The 17,674-nt window shown below is 41.3% G+C and overlaps 1 protein-coding gene across 2 annotated transcripts; it reads left to right on the forward strand.

Annotated features, from left to right (window-relative positions):
• ccar1 (cell division cycle and apoptosis regulator 1) lies at positions 1-17,422 on the forward strand. Of its 2 annotated transcripts, none has more exons than XM_082558008.1 (26): positions 1-75; positions 1,210-1,370; positions 1,464-1,639; positions 1,752-1,877; positions 2,397-2,429; positions 2,891-3,087; positions 3,343-3,469; positions 4,012-4,131; positions 4,714-4,906; positions 5,066-5,210; positions 5,327-5,479; positions 5,603-5,828; positions 6,462-6,575; positions 7,536-7,702; positions 8,583-8,793; positions 10,022-10,105; positions 10,192-10,380; positions 10,481-10,672; positions 10,799-11,029; positions 11,108-11,237; positions 11,354-11,442; positions 11,533-11,673; positions 11,808-11,928; positions 12,046-12,228; positions 13,334-13,539; positions 16,405-17,422. In XM_082558008.1, the coding sequence occupies exons 2-26, from the start codon at positions 1,259-1,261 to the stop codon at positions 16,480-16,482; spliced, it is 3,744 nt and encodes a 1,247-aa protein (XP_082414134.1). In that variant the 5' UTR covers positions 1-75; positions 1,210-1,258; the 3' UTR covers positions 16,483-17,422. The 2 variants fall into 2 exon arrangements, with proteins under 2 accessions (XP_082414134.1, XP_082414135.1); XM_082558009.1 differs by having other exon boundaries at positions 11,360-11,442.
• Positions 17,423-17,674: the final 252 nt, after the last annotated feature.

Genomic DNA, 17,674 nt, shown 5'->3' on the forward strand with positions numbered 1-17,674 from the left:
GTGGAGCGCGGATGGGGTTTCCATTCTGCGCATGCGCGTTCTCTATCCGTAATAGACCGGTGCAGGGAGACAACGGTAAGCACTGTTGACAGTGTTTTAATGAAAATCTTTATTACCTAAATAATTATAAATATTTAATGTAAATGTAACGTGCACTCTTAAATTGCATGCAAGAGAGAGCCTGCCGTCATTATGCTGTGTATTATTATGCTTTTAAAAGACTGGTTATTCACTGCAAGAGCCTGCGAGCTTAATTCGGGCCTCGCTTTCGACAACAAATCTAGCACGAGGCTAATCTGGCAACAAAGCTAACGATGCGAAAATGCTACGTGTTAGCTCTATATGTGTTGCTATCGTATCTGTCGTACAGTAGCCATGCTGCATTTTAATATATTTGCAGTTAAACTGGGGACTTTTGAAAGGTGCTGCCTAAGCAAAATTAACGTAGCTACAAAAGCTCGAGTCAGCTTGTTGTTACCTTCAACAATAACAACATTAGCTCACTAGACAAACGGAAACGTTAAGTAGCCTAGCTGCTCACGTTAGCATACTCTCAGTGAGTAGCTAACGTTAGCTGGGCAGCCTTTGAGCCCGTTTTGGTTGCTGTGTCAGCATATGCTAATCTGAAGAGTCCTGGAGATAACTATGAGAACACTCTTTCCCACCTCATTAAATAATTAGTATAGTTTTCTTTTTGGATTCCCTCGTGTTGCCTTACTATCATAGAAATAGTATACTACATATGTGAAGATTATTTTGGCAAGTGCACTCAGCGTCAACATCATCACCATGAGCTGTGAGTAAGGTTCTGATAAATGTCTTTTCTGTAGACAGAAGTCAGTTGTTTTTTTTTATAGAAGGGAAAAATTGGCCTATCAGAGTTAAAATGCTTCACCGGACGTGGTTTTAGTCTTCATTTGTTGTTCTGTGCACCCTTGCCTTGCCCTTGTTATGTGTAACATGCTTTGCAAAGTAAATGGTGACATAAGTTAAAGCCAGGCCAGACTGGCTTTTGACTGTTATACATCCACCACAAGTAACATCTACTCTTGCACATGCAGTGTGTCACACAAAAACACAAGCTGGTACTCCAATAGGCACTTAAAGAGTAGCTGCTGGCATTCAAGCAAGTTCAAGTTCTGCCTCTAGAGTCATGACCATGTGATCAAATTGCTACTAATACTCCTGATTTTTGGTTTATGTTTATAGTGATAGCATTGGCCTGGAGAAGAAAGGCTGCCCTTAATCTGAATGAGTCATGGCCCAGTTCGGGGGACAGAAAAATCCGCCGTGGGCGACTCAGTTTGCTGCCACAGCAGTGTCCCAGTCAGGCCACACAGGACAGTCTCTGGACCTCAACAGCCTGCACTGTGAGTATAGCAAAATCAGATCAAATGTCATTAGCACTTTACCCGGCGGTGCAATTACACTCACGTTTCACATTATACCCCACACCCCCACAGCTCTTGGAGTGCAGCAGCCGTCTCTTCTGGGAGCATCTCCTGCTGTTTACTCTCAGCAGTCAGCCTTGGCTGCAGCCTCTCTCAGCAACCAGTCTGCTGCAAACTATCAGCTTTCTCAGCAAACTGCTGCTTTGCAACAGCAAGCTGCAGCAGCCGCTGCAGCAGCATTACAGCAGGTCAGTCACAAAAGAGTAATGCTAAGCACAGTAAGACGTGTGTGTCTTTTCCCTGGTCACATTTGACGCTCTTTGCTACTGCCCCCCTTTTGTTTTTTTTAAATGTCCATAGTCTCAAATCAATACAGCGCTTCAGCAGTATCAACAACAGCAACAGCAGCAGCAACAACAGCAGCAACAACAGCAGCAACCTCCCCAACAACCCCCCCAGCAGCAGCTGTACAATGTACCTCATCAGGTATCTTGCCGGCCTTTACTTTTATTTGTGTCACACCTTATTTCCTTACATTGGAAAATATCCTTTTCAGTTTAGAATCTTATTGACATTGTGCTTTAAATTTAGATTTCTCTGATTGTTTTATATAGCATCACCGTATGATGTGTTACAGTAGACTGAACGGTCGTTTGGAAACTGACCATAAGTTTGCTAAATCTTAAAGTTTTGTAAGATCACTTTGAAATCTTTAAAATTAACATAAAATCCATTTCTGCTATTTTTTTTAGCCACTTTTCGATTTTTTCCCCCAAGACAATGTAATGTAAATATGTAAATAAGGTAATTGTAATTTGATACGACTGCACAGCATGTTTACATCTTTCGCTAGATGGATCGTATTATTTATGTTGTAAGAATCTGTTAGTGAGCAAACAGCTGTTGGGAGCATTATGACAGCACAAGATGTGTCTTTGCTTTGGGTGTAAATCTGTTGTTTCATTTCAACAAAAAGTTCACTTTTTTTTTCTCTTCTTAATTCAGCTTCCACAGCCTCAGCAGGCACTCATTTCTCAGGTAATGTGTTTACAAAAACATATTCAAACAAACTCAAGCTGCTACATAGGACAGATCTCGGTGTCTATCTGCCCTATCTGTTTACATGTTAGCTGGCAATTATGCTCGGTTGTGGACACAGACAAGGGCAGCTGCTCCAGACGAGGTGCAGCAGCTACACCCTGTCTGCTCTCATACTGTCACACTTTTTCAAGTACTACAGTTTTTTTGTGGACGTTTGCACAGAGCATTTGAATAATCAAACTATCATTTAGGTTGAATTTTTTTCCAGATGACCATATCAAAGCATATTTCCTTATTATTTATTATTATTTTTAAGGTTCTTTTTCTTGAAGCTTTGTGTTTAATGCATATAGAAATAGAAAAGTTAGCTATCAAGCGATCTCCCTTGGTATATTTTAGATGTACCACTAAAATGTAATTTTAGTGTTTTGATTCTTCTTTCTTTTCCTGACCCTCAGCCCCCTGTCGCCCTGCCCACGAGCCTGAGCCTGTCTAACCCACAGCAGACAGCCCAAATTACTGTGTCTTATCCCACACCACGTTCAAGCCACCAACAGCAGACGCAGCCTCAGAAGCAGCGAGTCTTCACTGGTGTCGTCAATAAGCTGCATGACACATTTGGCTTTGTAGATGAAGATGTCTTCTTTCAGTTAAGGTGAAAAAGGGTGGTCCTAACATCGCTCAGATTCTGTTACTTGGTGGTTTAATAAAATTAACACTTTCACTAGAGGTTTTTTAGTGTATAAATTGCACATACAATCCCTTTTCTTGCACCATTGTTAGCCTGCATAGGACCTTATTTATCATCCATAACTTAAAGAGCTACAAGTTTGCTTCTGTGAATCTGAAAATGATACAGCATTACAAACAGATTTTCTTATGTGTTTTTGTATATATTTGTATTTCATAGTGCTGTGAAGGGGAAGACTCCCCAGGTGGGTGACAGGGTCCTAGTGGAAGCTGTGTACAACCCGAATATGCCGTTCAAGTGGAACGCCCAGCGCATCCAGACTTTACCTCAACTAGCAAATCAGTCGGTGAGAATGTTCAAACGTTGCATTTTGGAGCACAGCATTACAGTTTGTGGCTTTGTATTGTATTGAAATGCATACTTTCAGCTTTAATTTAAGGAGTTTCACAAACGCATTGTATCTCAAATGTAGAGGTATTTATACAGTCCCTTATTCTGAGAATTAGGAACTTTACTTTTTTTCATATTATAATCACAATTATATCAGCACCAGTGTTTTCATGGAGTTCATTATAAAGTTAAGCACACAAACCTTTTACTGGTTTTAGTGTTTAAGTCCTTATTTACTGTAATAAAAATCATATCAGTTTTTCATGTTTGAATAAACTCCCACTGTTGCAAAGTGTTTAAATGCAATTTAGCGCTTAATGCACAGCAAACACGTTCTCATCATCTGAAACTGGTGGGGTTACTTCCAATTACAACAAATGTGCTCAGACTTTCTAGTCTTGCTATGAGTGTTTATTTATTTTATTTTTCCTTTTCAAAAAAAAATCTTAGTCCTGCTTTCTTTTTTTTTTTAACTGTTGTGTTTTCCATCCCTCCTAGCATCAGCAGCAGCCTCAGCCTTTACCTCAAGCTTCCCCACAGCTCGGCAGCCTTTACAATGAGCCAGGGATGCAGCTGCGCTACTCGGACATGCACACCACTGCGGACAACAGACAAAATGTAACCCCTTAGATGTGAATCACAGACTTTTTGTGTTCTTTCTCTCGGCTTGTTTTTTCATTTTTGTTTTTTTTGTTTTTTTACTTTGAAAGTGGTGAGCAAAATGCCAAACCTGGCTGCTCACTAAGTATATTAAATGTCTTTACAAATACGCTTCTTGATGACAAATATTATTATACTAATCATTGTCTTTTAACGTGAGAAAGCATCATGATTTTCTGACAGTATAAAGCTGTACATCAGAGATGTCTCTTAAACTGACAGTAAACAGGGCCTCATATATTTCTTATCAAAAGGTTTTTCCTTTAAACAAGTGAGAACCTGCTGTATTACTTTTAGCAGGTTAACTGAAATAACTTTGAGATCAAAGCTGCACGTCAGCTTTCCTTTGATTAGGACAACCTTTAAGGAAACCCCTGTTGAGATTTCTACAAGTCTTTGATTTAAACATATTCAGACCTTCTTCTAAGCAGGTGCTGACCAAGATTTTATTTGTTGCACAGCTGGCATGTTATTGATCGTTTCATGTCTGCATTTAAAGATTTTTTTTAACCTCCTTTTTCTTTGTTACTTTTTATGTAGAACCAGCCTCAAGCTTCGAGCATGATGAAGGCAGCCCCCACCATGCTGCAGTCACTACCTCCCCCGACCACATTCAGTGTTCCAGCCCAGGCTCCCCCTCCGTCTCTTCTGCAGGCACAGCTGTCTGCTGCTTCTCTTGCCCCTCTTCTCCAAAACCCTCCTCAGCCTCTGCTGCCACAGCCTCCGCCCAAAGGTACAGTACTTGTCAGTGGCATTTATCTAGCGTTTCCTTGTAAAGCAGTCTGAACAACTAGTAATGATGAGTGTTATTTGTGCTGCTGTTTTGGTACCACCTTTGAACACAGAATAGTATGTGTAGTAAGGAAGTGGTTTGCATTCTTGTCATTGCCAGAAGTGTTTCCCGGGGGTCTCCTCCAGCCCCCAGTGAGAATGATGGCACAGCCGCAGCCTGTCCGAAGAATTGAGCCTCCGCCTCGTTTCCCCACTCGCAGCGATCGAGGCCCTGAGCTCATCCTCAGGACTAAAGAAGAACGCAGGTGAGATGGCAGACCATATAATTACTACATCATACACCTATTCCACATCCATTTCATCCTCCTGTTCATTAGAAGTAATAAGTCATTAAGTTTTTAAAAAATTGATTCTTTAACAGAGACAGAGACCGTGAGCGCAGGCGATCAAGAGAACGGTCACCCACACGCAAACGTTCCAGAGACCGTTCACCGCGACGTGACCGCTCCCCAAGACGGCCTCGCAGAGTTGTACCTCGCTACACTGTCCAGTTTTCCAAGTTCAGCTTAGATGGGTATGTATATTGTTTCCTTTGTTAAAAACACATCATCCTAGATATGCCACATGTTAGCATAATACTGTACAGCAGGATGTGGCGCCCCAGTTTGAAATCTGAAAGCCTTCTTGTGTTCTGCAGCTCCAGCTGTGACATGATGGAGCTGAGGAGGCGCTACCAGAGCCTCTACATTCCCAGTGACTTCTTTGATGCTGTCTTCACCTGGGTGGATGCCTTCCCTTTTACGCGACCCTTCCAGTTTAGTAACGCTTGTAACTTCCACATTTTGCACAAAGAGGTGGATCCTCTAGTCAAGAACACGGCTGTGCTGGACCCTCCTGACGCCAACCATACCTACAGTGCTAAGGTACGACTGCCAGTGCTAAATAAGTTGCAACAATATAAGTAATGTAAAAAAACTTTTCAAATAATAAACTTAACAGTAATCAGCTTTAACTGCAGTGTGTATATCATAGCACTGCAGCATTAAAGTGAAAGTAAATCAGAAAATGATAGGCTTGTATATAGTTGTCATGTTTGAGCTGTGCATATGTCATCTTTAGGTGCTTACAGAGGTACATACCCTACAGCCAAAAAGGCTTCATATACCATTCATTCTGTTGAAGCTGGTAATGCTAAATGGCAGCTAGAGGTGTGCAAGCCATCACCCACAGCTTTTCAACTAATCCTTGACTGTGACTGTTAACCCTCTATAGTAGGAAATGTTATGTTGGTATTTGTAGTATCTTTGTACACCTCTGACACAGTGTAAAGAGTGTGAATAGTAACAGCTGCCATCATAAGAGCCTCCGAATGAAGACGTGTATTTTCATAGGAACGCATTAGTGAGACAAAGCAGTGATGAAGAGGCATAATTACTGACTGAACTCTGACATTTTATACAAAGGGAATGCAGACCATAAATTGTGTAAAACATGGCATTTGACTTAAATAGTATAGAAAGGATTATAACTTTAATGTGGCCTCTTCCATTTTTCAGGTGATGCTGCTGGCTAACCCCAGTATAGAGGAGCTCTATCATAAGTCCTGTGCTCTGGCAGAGGACCCACAGGAAGTCAGAGACTCCTTCCAGCATCCTGCTAGACTGATTAAGGTATGTCAAACCCTTTAGAATGCACAGGAGCTGACGATGATGTAGTAATCCTATTCCATTGCTGAATACTCAGTGTGGAAAGCTATAAACTGATGTCAGCTCCCTTGTGTTAATTTACCTGTGGTGTATTATTTGTTTCACCTTTCCCTGAAAGCTATTTCTAATGCTGTATAGTACAAACAACAGTGAGATCAGAGATAGATTTTTATTGTCAGAGCTCACTTTACAGTGACAAATAGAGTTGACAGTAAGTTTCTTTTCTTGCTCCAAGTCTGCCTTGATGGCTTTTCAGTGTGCCACCAAGAACCAACAGGCTGCTTCAGTGGGAAAATTAGCTACATTTTTTGGAGGGCGGATCATCAGCATCAGAATTCCTACAAAGCTTGTGGAACTACAGTCACGCACATTAGCCGCCATCTCTGAAGAACAGTTACACTGACAGCTTGTTGGGTTTGCATCTGATAACATAGTTGCTATTGTGGGCCAGTAATATTGAAAGATTAATAGACCAGTGCTAACCTGAATATCGCTCACTGTATGAATGACAACTTCAGGCCATGATGCTGTAAAACGGGGGTTGCATCTTATGTCTGGAGATTTGCAGAGGTGTGTGTGTGTGTGTGTGTGTGTGTGTGTGTGTGTGTGTGTGAGAGTGTGAGAGAGGGAGAGGGAGGGAGGGGGCGACCGACCTGCAGGGGGAATTCATTCTGGCATTTACATTTCTGTGTTATGTTTGAAGCATCCTCTGTGTCTGCAAGAGGAAAGGTCAGAAAATGAGAATATTGCACAAATTTATTAGACGTGTGATTATTTGGACATACTGCTGACGCTTTTCTGTTTTTGTCTCTATTCTCTTTGCTCTTTCCACTCTCCGCACCTTTGATTCCCATATTCCCATTCCCCATTTCCATCTAACCTGTACTCTGTGGCTCTCCTTGCACCTGTCTTTTTCTCCTTCAGTTTTTGGTGGGCATGAGAGGTAAAGATGAGGCCATGGCCATTGGTGGTCACTGGTCTCCATCTCTGGATGGAGCGGACCCAGAAAAGGATCCATCAGTCCTTATTAAGACAGCGATACGCTGTTGCAAGGCCCTCACAGGCATAGACCTTAGTCTGTGCACTCAGTGGTAAGCTCCGCTACTCTCATCAGTATTTATTGTTCTCACTGGTTGTGTTATAATTCTTAACGTTGTAACTAAAATCCTAAATTATCTGTAATGTACTGCATCTTTATGCTACCTCGATACTAAATCTTTCCTGGACATGTAGAGTGTGGTGTTCTGTTTTGTTTTCATTTTTGTTATATTAATGATTATTGTGCTGTTAATTTGCAATCTATTATTTACTATTATAATTTTTTGTGTTGTGTAATGTCGTTTTTTTTGGCCTTTTGTGTGTTGTAGTCTTGGCTCTCTCTTTCTGTCACACACTCTTATTCATATACACACATTTCATTGTGATGAAAAACCAAACGCATGGACTTGGTGGCTGGAAGCAGTAGCCTGGACCAGAAGACACTGCCATTACTTTTTGTTTTTCTTTTCTTTTCTTTTTCTATTCTCTCTGTTAAATATCTTACATATTTAACTGGCTTTCACTGTCCTGTTGATTCTGTCTCTCTTCACACAACCCTAATGTAGTACGTCAAGTGCATCCTAGGGCAAATGCAGAGTACTCATCCATAATTGGCTGAAGCTATAATGGGGATGAATTTTGGGGGTGTGATTATTAATTTTTTTAAATTTTTTATTTTCCTGTGATTGTCTGTCAACTTTTTCAAAATGGCTGCCATAACCTGTGCCAACAGTCGGAGAGCTGCAGACTGGGTCCATTTGTCTATGCTGTGTGTTGTGTGGGAGAAGGGTCACTGTAATGACCTGTACGATCATTGAGTGACCTGATGGGAGGGAGTAGCTGTAGAAGGCTCGCCCAATAGCAAGGCTTGCCTTTTATACTGTGCCCTGACCAGAATGTTTCTTTCCAATGCACCTTCTTCCTTTGCGACAGGTATCGTTTTGCAGAGATTCGCTATCATCGGCCAGAGGAGACACACAAGGGGCGGACAGTCCCTGCTCATGTGGAGACAGTGGTTTTGTTTCTTCCGGATGTTTGGCATTGTCTTCCTACCCGCTCAGAGTGGGAGGTGCTGTCACGGCGACTCCGGGAGCAGCTGGCTGAGAAGCTGTCGGCCGAGCGAAAGGAGGCAGATGGAGAACAGGCACTGAACCGCTAATCCCTCTCTTCTCATTTCCGCTTCTCACAGGAAGGCACAGGACTTACAAAAAAACAAACAAAAAACCCCAGACACACACACACACACACACACACACACAAAATACAAAGCACACCTCACCTTGCACGCACACAGATACGAACCCAGGCATATTACGGCTCCACCAAACCTCACCTAGGTTTCTTCTGTTTATTCCTCCACCTGTCCCCTTTTCCTCTGCTCCAACTCCTCCATTCCTCCATCAGCACTCCCACCTTCCCTCACATCCAGCAGACACACACAGTGGAAGCAGTGAGACTAGGTTGTGTTGTGTAGGCCCCGGTCGCAAATGGTAAAACAGCTTCCAGTTGCTTAAACACCACAAAATTGGGTGCTAATCTTGTTCAGTATTTTATGTTAATGTTGGCATTTGTTTTGCATTATTATAAAAAGGCATCTGCTTGCAGATTGATTGAGAATGAGTTTAAATTTGAACCAGTGATCAATTGTTAACACTGGGACCCATCATTTACAAACGTACTGGAATCTGTGGAGTCAGTTGCGCTCACATAATGTGTTTGTTGTAGAGAAATGTGTATTTCTATATGATTTTTCACATCAATTTGATATCGTCTGACTTCGAAAAGAGAACCTCCCCTAAGTCCTGCTTCTTGTCTGTTCTTGTTGTTGGATTCTACACTTTCATTTGGACTATATGTAGAATTTGGTTTTTCCAGGGCAGTTGGTTGGACAGAAGGACACATGGCTCCTATCTGACGTAGGTGTATAAAACCCATAAATGGCAATACCCCAGTCATAGAGCATGGTAGGGCCAGCCTATCCTCACTCCGTTTGGAGGCCAGCTTCATTCACCTGATGTACCTACACACCTTTTGGACACACCTCTCATTGATTTTTACCTTTTTTGTGTTCCACAGATTGATTGATTGGCAGCTGGGGGGGAGCATTTCTGTTGTTTTTTTATTATTATTTATTTAATTTTATTTATTTTTTTATAAGAGCTAGAGAGCTTCCCTGTGTACGCTTCAGTAGCAGTGGACTTAAACACAGTCGAGAGCTCACTAGGACAAGAGAATGAAAGACAAATGAGGCCTTGCTTCTTGCACGGATCAACTTTAAAGCTCACTAGGACCATGAGTGCTATGCTGACTGTTTGTTATCCCACCTCTTTCTCTCCCTCTGCCTGTCTCTATCTTAATGATTTTCTGTCAAGGAGGAAGAGGAGAAGGATGACGATGATTCGAAGGACGTTAGTACTCCCACTCACTGGGCTAAACTTGACCCGAAATCAATGAAGGTGCGTAAAGCTGGTGCAGGTATGAGTAGGGACCAGGACGAGAAATGTTCAACTTGCTTTTTCATGTCTGTTTTCTCCACTTGTAGGTAAATGACCTGCGCAGGGAGCTCGATTGTCGCTCTCTAAGCTCTAAGGGGTTAAAGTCACAGCTGATTGCTCGCCTCACCAAACAGCTAAAGGTGGAGGAGCAGGTAGAGGAGTCCAAGGAGCCCGAGAAAGTAGAGACCAAGGATGTGGAGGAAGAGGAACCAGTACGCACTGAGGATGACAGAGAGGTACAGATACATTTTTTTAAAGCCTTTTATATATAACAAAATCTTTTCAGTAATTAAGGTTAATTTTAAATTCCACCTGATGGATACTTTTGTCTGTCAGGAGGAGGAAAAGAAGAGGCAGGAGGAGCTTGAGCGCCAGCGGAGAGAAAGGCGCTACATCCTTCCTGATGAGCCTACCATCCTTGTACACCCAAACTGGGCAGCCAAGAACGGCAAATTTGACTGCAGTGTCATGTCCCTGAGTGTGTTACTGGACTACAGACTAGAAGACAACAAGGAGCACTCATTTGAAGTGAGAATTAATGCTCTGGGGTTTGTTACAAAGACCTGCAAACACACACATGTGATGTGTGTGTGTGTGTGTGTGTGTTTGCTTTCTTTACAGGTTTTTTTAATATACTGTCTTCTTTCTGTACAGGTTTCTCTGTTTGCTGAGCTTTTTAATGAGATGCTGCAGAGAGATTTTGGTTACCGCATATATAAAGCCCTCGCTGCGCTTCCTACCAAGGATGAGAAGAAGGAGAAGAAAGCCAAAAAAGAGGCTGAAAAGAAAGAGGCTGAAAAGCGTGAAATGAAGAAGGAGAAAGAAGAAGAGAACGAAGAACCGACAGCAAAGAAGACCAAAGAAGATGAGGAAGAGAAGAAAAAGGTTTCTGCAGCTTTTCAGGTTTTTACTGTTTGTCTGATAAATGTGAGTTTTTATGTCATTGTCATTTTTTTAAATTAGTCTGAAGAAAAGACAGTGAAAAAGGAGGAGTCTCGAGATGAAGAGGAGAATGAAGATGATGGCAGCACAGCCAATGCTGAAGAATATGATCCCATGGAGGCTGAAGATGCAGATGATGATGAGGATGATGGTACTATACTCTTCTTGATTAAATGAATGATTTGGAACTGTGTACTACTTGGGATATTTTCTTTTCACAAAGACACAAAATGGTTTTAAGAAATAATATTTCTGATTGTTTATTAGACAAAGATGATGACGACTCCACTGACAGAGACAGAAAAGACCGCAAAGATGACCGAAAATCATCGAAAGAGAGGTCCTCCAAAGATAAGGTTGGCTCTATGTTGTTATAGACACGTTGGTGAGGTGTAGATGTTGTTCAGAAAGTTGTTTTTTAATGAGCGTGGTTGTCGTTACACTAGGAAAGGAAACAGATGATCACGCACAACAGGGAGCTGCTGATGGCGTTTGTCTACTTCGATCAGAGCCACTGTGGCTATTTACTTGAGAGAGACCTGGAGGAGATCTTGTACACACTGGGACTGCATCTCTCTCGTGCTCAGGTGAAAACACAAGCACATGGTCTTTCTGGTTCTATGATTCTTACCCTGTCAGACCTTCTTTTTCACTTTGCTTTAAGACACGTACCGTCAGCCTTACAGCTCAGTAAATCTGTCTTGTTGATTTCTGTTTTCAGATAAAGAAGCTTTTGAACAAACCTGTTGTCAGAGAATCGTGTTACTACCGAAAACTGACAGACAGGGGAAAAGATGAACCCATTCCTTCTTTCAATGAAGCCCAGATTGAAAATCTCACAGGTAAGCCTGAAGATATTTCTATTAGTGTGTCCTTTAATTTTCCATAAATTTCTTTTAAGCAGGATAGAGCGACAGATGCCAAATGACTTTATTTTGTATCACATTTCCTTTCTTAAGGTAACCGAGGACTGCTTCCTGCTTCTAAAACTCGTGCTCAGTCAGAGGCCAGCGAGTCTGGTAACCTGATCGTGTATAACGGAGCTATGGTTGACATCGGCAGCATGATGCAGAAGCTAGAGAAGAGTGAGAAGGCGAGAGAGGAAATAGAGCAGAAGCTTATGTTGCAGGATGCTAAAATGGGTACGTTTTGGATAACATTATATGTCCTAAACTGCAAGCTACACTCTGTGTCAGTAGTCCCTCGGGACAATGATCTGGCTCAATTTGAGCATTGCTACAGAGAAGCTCAGTCTCACTTCATTCTCCGGACCATCCTTCTGTGATGTCTGGTGAAACGTGAACTGGGACATTGTATGTTGGATGGCAAAGAGGAGTCTGCAAAACTGAGTTTATTGTAAATTCAAACTGGAAACTGGAAATTAGTTAAAAGTTTGACTGTAACATAAACACAAACACAGTCTTCAAAGAAAAGGCAGGCAGTGTAGGACTGAACCTTATTTTCCTAGCAGAGAACAGACAGATTTACATGGCTTCGCTACAGTATACGTGCAGGAGTGTAAACAAGTTGGAGCATATGTAACATATTATTAATCTACAGGAGAGGAGTCTTCCTACTGCCCTTACCCCATATTTTGCCCTTACCACATGTTTGTGAATGTTTAATGTTGGCATTTATAGACGCTGATGTTTACTGCCAGTCCACAATGTCCACGACTGAGCTGTTTCTTTGCTGTTGCGAGGATACCGCCACATTGGTTGCTTATGATTACACTGACATGGAAGAAATACTAAAACACAGGCATTCATAAAACATTAATGAGAGGTTACTGACCAGCTGTGCACATATTGTATAACAATCGTTTGTTAATCACAAACTGACAGCACAGACCTTTGTCACCAAGATGGTGGACTAACTTGAGAGGCAGTTAAATGTAGTGTATAGTTACGATGATTGGACGTTTTATTAGGTACACCTTGCTAATGTTAGGTTACATTCGTTGGCTGTAAGGAGTTGTTTTGGTGTGTGACAATCCCAGTAGATCAGCACTTTCTGAAATACTTCTGCAGGTCATCTTGACCTTGTTGCTAACATGTAACTGGCTGATTAGATATTTGTGTTAATGAGCAGTTGGACAGGTGTACCTAATAAAGTGGCTAGTTTTTACAGACTTCAGTGGGATACGCTGCTGTTTCCAGTTCCGATTTCATGTTTTACTGTGACCAGCGTTTGCCCACTGATCTGCTGTCTCTGTGATCCTGACTTGGTGTTGATTCTTTATCGCAGACGAAGACGCAAAGGTTAAAGCTCAGCTGGATCAAGCCAACAAATCTTTGTCGAGGGAGCTGGAGGAGGTGAAAAGCACTCTGAGCCAAACCGAACAGACTCTGAAGACCGTGGAGGAAGAGAAGAAAGTCTACCGCGAGCTCCTGAGCAAATCAGCAAACTCACTGATGTCCACTGTGAAAGGAGTGCTGGAAGTGCTGAAGAAGGTGCAGCATGTTTAATCATAATGTCCTCCTGATTTCCATACACCTGTGGTCCTCAGGGGTCAAAAATGTCCCCACTTCATTTGAGTGTTTTTTTTTTAAAGTATAAATTGTCAATCTTTTCAGTGTTGCATCTTAGTTTTACTTAAGACCAACACTAACACAAAATTGACCCTACATTTTAGGGCCACCAGACCTTGTTAGATAAAGTACACTCTGTTTTTGAGCGAAAATAAAACAAGACAATAAACTATTTAAACGTTTAGATAATTTTGACTATCTGACTAACTACAGAGTGCTGTATGTTGAACTTTAGTAAGAAAGTTTGTTTTTTTTTTTGAACCACTTAAAATTTTTAAATGGCAGCACGTAGTCACACCTGTGGTCCTCAGGGGTCAAAAATGGCCCCATCTGGTTTGATTGATACTTAATTAACATGAAGTGGATTTTTCCCCCACTTTTATTTAAAACTTAATTCAAACATTTTGACACTATTTCTTTATTCCATTTCAAATTTATGTCTGATAAAACCTCATTTATACGAAATGTTTCTTTGTTTTCGGGTAAAAAAATTAATCAAATGATCAGTTATCGTGATTATCGTTTCACAACCAGAGTTGGTTGTTTTAACAGATTATCACAGACGGGTTTATGTCAAAGTTAATTTAGAAAGCTGTTTTTAAACTACAAGTTTTTTACTGGCAGCAAATAATCACATCTGTTGTCCTCTGGGCTCAAAAATGACCCCGTTTGCTTTGACTGTTTATAAAGCAACAAGTATAAAATATCATCCATCTCTGTGTTTCAAGGTTTTATTCAACTTTATTCCAACTCATTGCCTGACAGTTTTCTATATTTTGGCATGGTAGGAACACTAGCGCATGGGTCTGAGTGAAGGCAAACTTTCATGAGAACAAAGGCGTGTCCATATTTGACACAAGAGCAGGAGGAAGCTCAGGTTTATTCCTCTGCACTGGTCCCATCATGGACAGCTTTCTTTTCTGCAGTTGCAGGCCAAGGGTCATATACAGTAAACAAGTTGTTACAGGTGATTGTTTTCTTTTGGAAACCTTCTGCAATGTTAGGGACAACTTGCGTGCCCTGACTGCAGGACAGACGGTTTGCCATCGCACACTAGCATGTTCCATGTACAGCTGGACCTGCATCACATACTGCCCATGTTTTTATCTCATAGTTCCCTGGTTTACTTGGGTGTTCTGTTGGAATGGACAGAGTCCTCTGAAGGGGACTTGGTGCTCATACAGTCATATCAGTACCAGGACCTTACATCACAGCAGGAGAAACACCCACTTGTTCCATACACCTCAAATGGGAGCACGTTTGTGTCATGAACGACGATCATCTATTGTGTCTTTATCATGAAATGATATCACTTTTGTGCTTCTATGGATTAATCTTGTGTCACTTTTAAAACTTCTCTACCAGACTCAGGATGTCATAAACTGGCCGTAGCGACTCTACTGGATGCACGGCAGTAAGAATCAACACACCCACATATGCCTACAGCTGCATTCGGTCCATTTTTCTTCCTCTCTCGTTGTTCCTCCTTGTTTGTCATTGAGTTGGCTGTAGAGCAGGTCATCTGCTAATTGGATGGTTGTTGGTTCAGTCTCTGTGTGCTCTAGTCTGGAGTTCTTACCAAGGTGTCCTTGGACAAGTTACTGAACCCCAACTTGGTCTCTGATGCATCCATCAGCATGTGAACGTTAAAAAGCAGAATACAAGCAGAATACACTGTGTATAATGCTTTCAGTACTCGAGTAGAAAAGCTACTGAAGGAGTATGGGACCTGGCATATGTGCTTGGACCGTGATAGATTGTCTTTCTCTGAGGCACATGAGAGAGTCAGGCATCGTCTGTCACTGGGAAGGATAGAAGACCAGATCAGTGTTTCCTCACGTTACTGCAAATATTCCTCTGTCTCAGCTGACTCCTCTTTCCTGCTTGATTCTTTGTCTTCATCATAATTGAAATGGAAGATGTGCAGTCCTCTGACACATCTTCCATTTCAGTTTCACATTCTGAAACTTCAAGAAGCCCAGTCACTTTCTTTCCAAGCTCCTCAGACTACCATGTCCTGGATGCCTGAGAACCTACTTGAACATAGTTCAGATTCTTCATCACTTTCCTTCACTTCATAGCCTTCTTCCACTTCTGCAGGTGGCTGATGTGCTTTTTCAGAGAAAGGGTGGCACGTGATCTAAATATTGACAATATTTTCTTTATCTTCTAACCCTGGATCTTCCTGAACATTGATTCTTCCTCCTCATTATACTAGAGGACAATATATGCTTTGTTCTACTGGTCATTGCTTTACACAACATGGTTTAAAAAAAAAAGTGAGCATACTTTGTGTATGTATTATTGTAGGGTCTACCTTACAATATGAAGCACCTTGATGCGACTGTTGTTGTGATTTTCCGCTGTATAAATACAATTTAATTGAATATAGAGCACTTGTCTCCTAATTGTGCTGCCTGCTGTCGTTGTTGTGGTTGTTATGACCAGTGCTTGACCCCACACATCAGTGATCCAAGATGTTTGAAAGCAGTATGGTGTGAAAATATGGCCCCTTGCAACACTTTGTACTTTGAGGTCATTTTTGTCCACGAGGACCACAGGTGTTATAAAATCCGATTTAAAAACCCCATAAATAAATCAAATTACTTAAAATTTATTCCAATCATGCGTAGCATAGTAATGAATAACTTCTGTTATTTTCAGACCATTTGATGAATAAAAAACACATTTCTTTAGAGGACAAATGACCCAAGGACAACACAAGGGTTTGTTTACCTCGATGGAGGAAATGAGCTCATATTCACTTTACTGCTTTTTCCTTTACAGGATCAGGACATAGACGAGCCTGGCAGCGAAGTCGCCGCTGATCACAGTCGGACATCCCAGACGAACGGCGCAGATTAATAAGTGACAGATTTCAAAGGAATGAAGCTGATCAGTACTGATCATCTTAAACTGTAAATATTCACTACACGAGTAATTTGACTGTGTTATATTTGAACCCGTTGTCTCCCAAGTATGTTTAATTTAATGAATTAGTTCCCTTGTAATAATTTGACCACCACCTCTGTTTCTGAGGAGTTACTTTTCTTACTTAGAGTAATTTTAACAATGACAAAGCTTTGAAGCGCTTATTTTCAAAGTGAGTTGAGTTGCTAGCATCTTTTTGCCATCGCGTTTGCTTTGCTAAGGCCGCTCACGTGCCACTCTGTAGATTTAAATGCAGGCCTGTGTGTGAGTGTTACTTGAGTCTTGTTTTTTTTTTTTTTTTTTTCTAATAAGCAATAATGATGCTATTTATGTGCGAGAGTATTCATAAAATATTTAAAAGAAGCTAATTTTGGATGGAAGGAAGTGTTGGAGTGTTCCCGTGTGCTTCAGACAGAAGCACTTCCTTAACCAGCCCCTCTTTATTTCTCACAGCACTGCTCGGTTTGTAGTCCTTTTCTTTGGCTGGTTTAACAGGTTTCTGCAGGATTTTTTTTCCCCCACACACACACGGCTATGCATGGTTCCTGCCTGTCATGGACTTTTTTTTTCCTGTCTCATTGTATCCACCAACTTCTGCGCTGCCACTTTCATGTTTTACTGTGACCAGCGTTTGTCGTGTTTTCTGCTAAAGGAAACTAACACATGAACCAAAAGTTAAGCTTAATGAATGTGTGTTCTGCTGAAGGAATGAACACTTGAGATCCATCTCTAAATTGTGTGCATTGGTTTGGGTTCTTAACAAGAGGCACAGTTGCGTTTTAAATGTGCTCCAAAGCAGGCGATTTTATTTTTATATTGAAAATGCGCTCTATGGATGTCTTGTGCAAGAGTAAAGTGGTCCATTTTAACACTACCGTGTGTCTGCATTTCTTTTCCCCACTGTTTGTGTCACAGCAGGTATTTTGACTCGTCTTTATAGAAAAAAATGTTATTTGTTTATTTGCAAAGATAAGAGCACACTGAAAGAGATGAAAACTTAATAGAGCAGCTGCTGTGTGGGTTGCAGTGTTACACTGCTGACCAGCAGATGGCAGTAGAGTTGTAGCTCCTGGAAACTAGATTGATTTGAGGGATTAAACCAGGTTTAGTCCAACTCGTAGATTAG

This window comes from Aulonocara stuartgranti (assembly GCF_965226115.1).
Source record: "Aulonocara stuartgranti genome assembly, chromosome: 13".
Lineage (NCBI taxonomy): Eukaryota > Metazoa > Chordata > Actinopteri > Cichliformes > Cichlidae > Aulonocara > Aulonocara stuartgranti.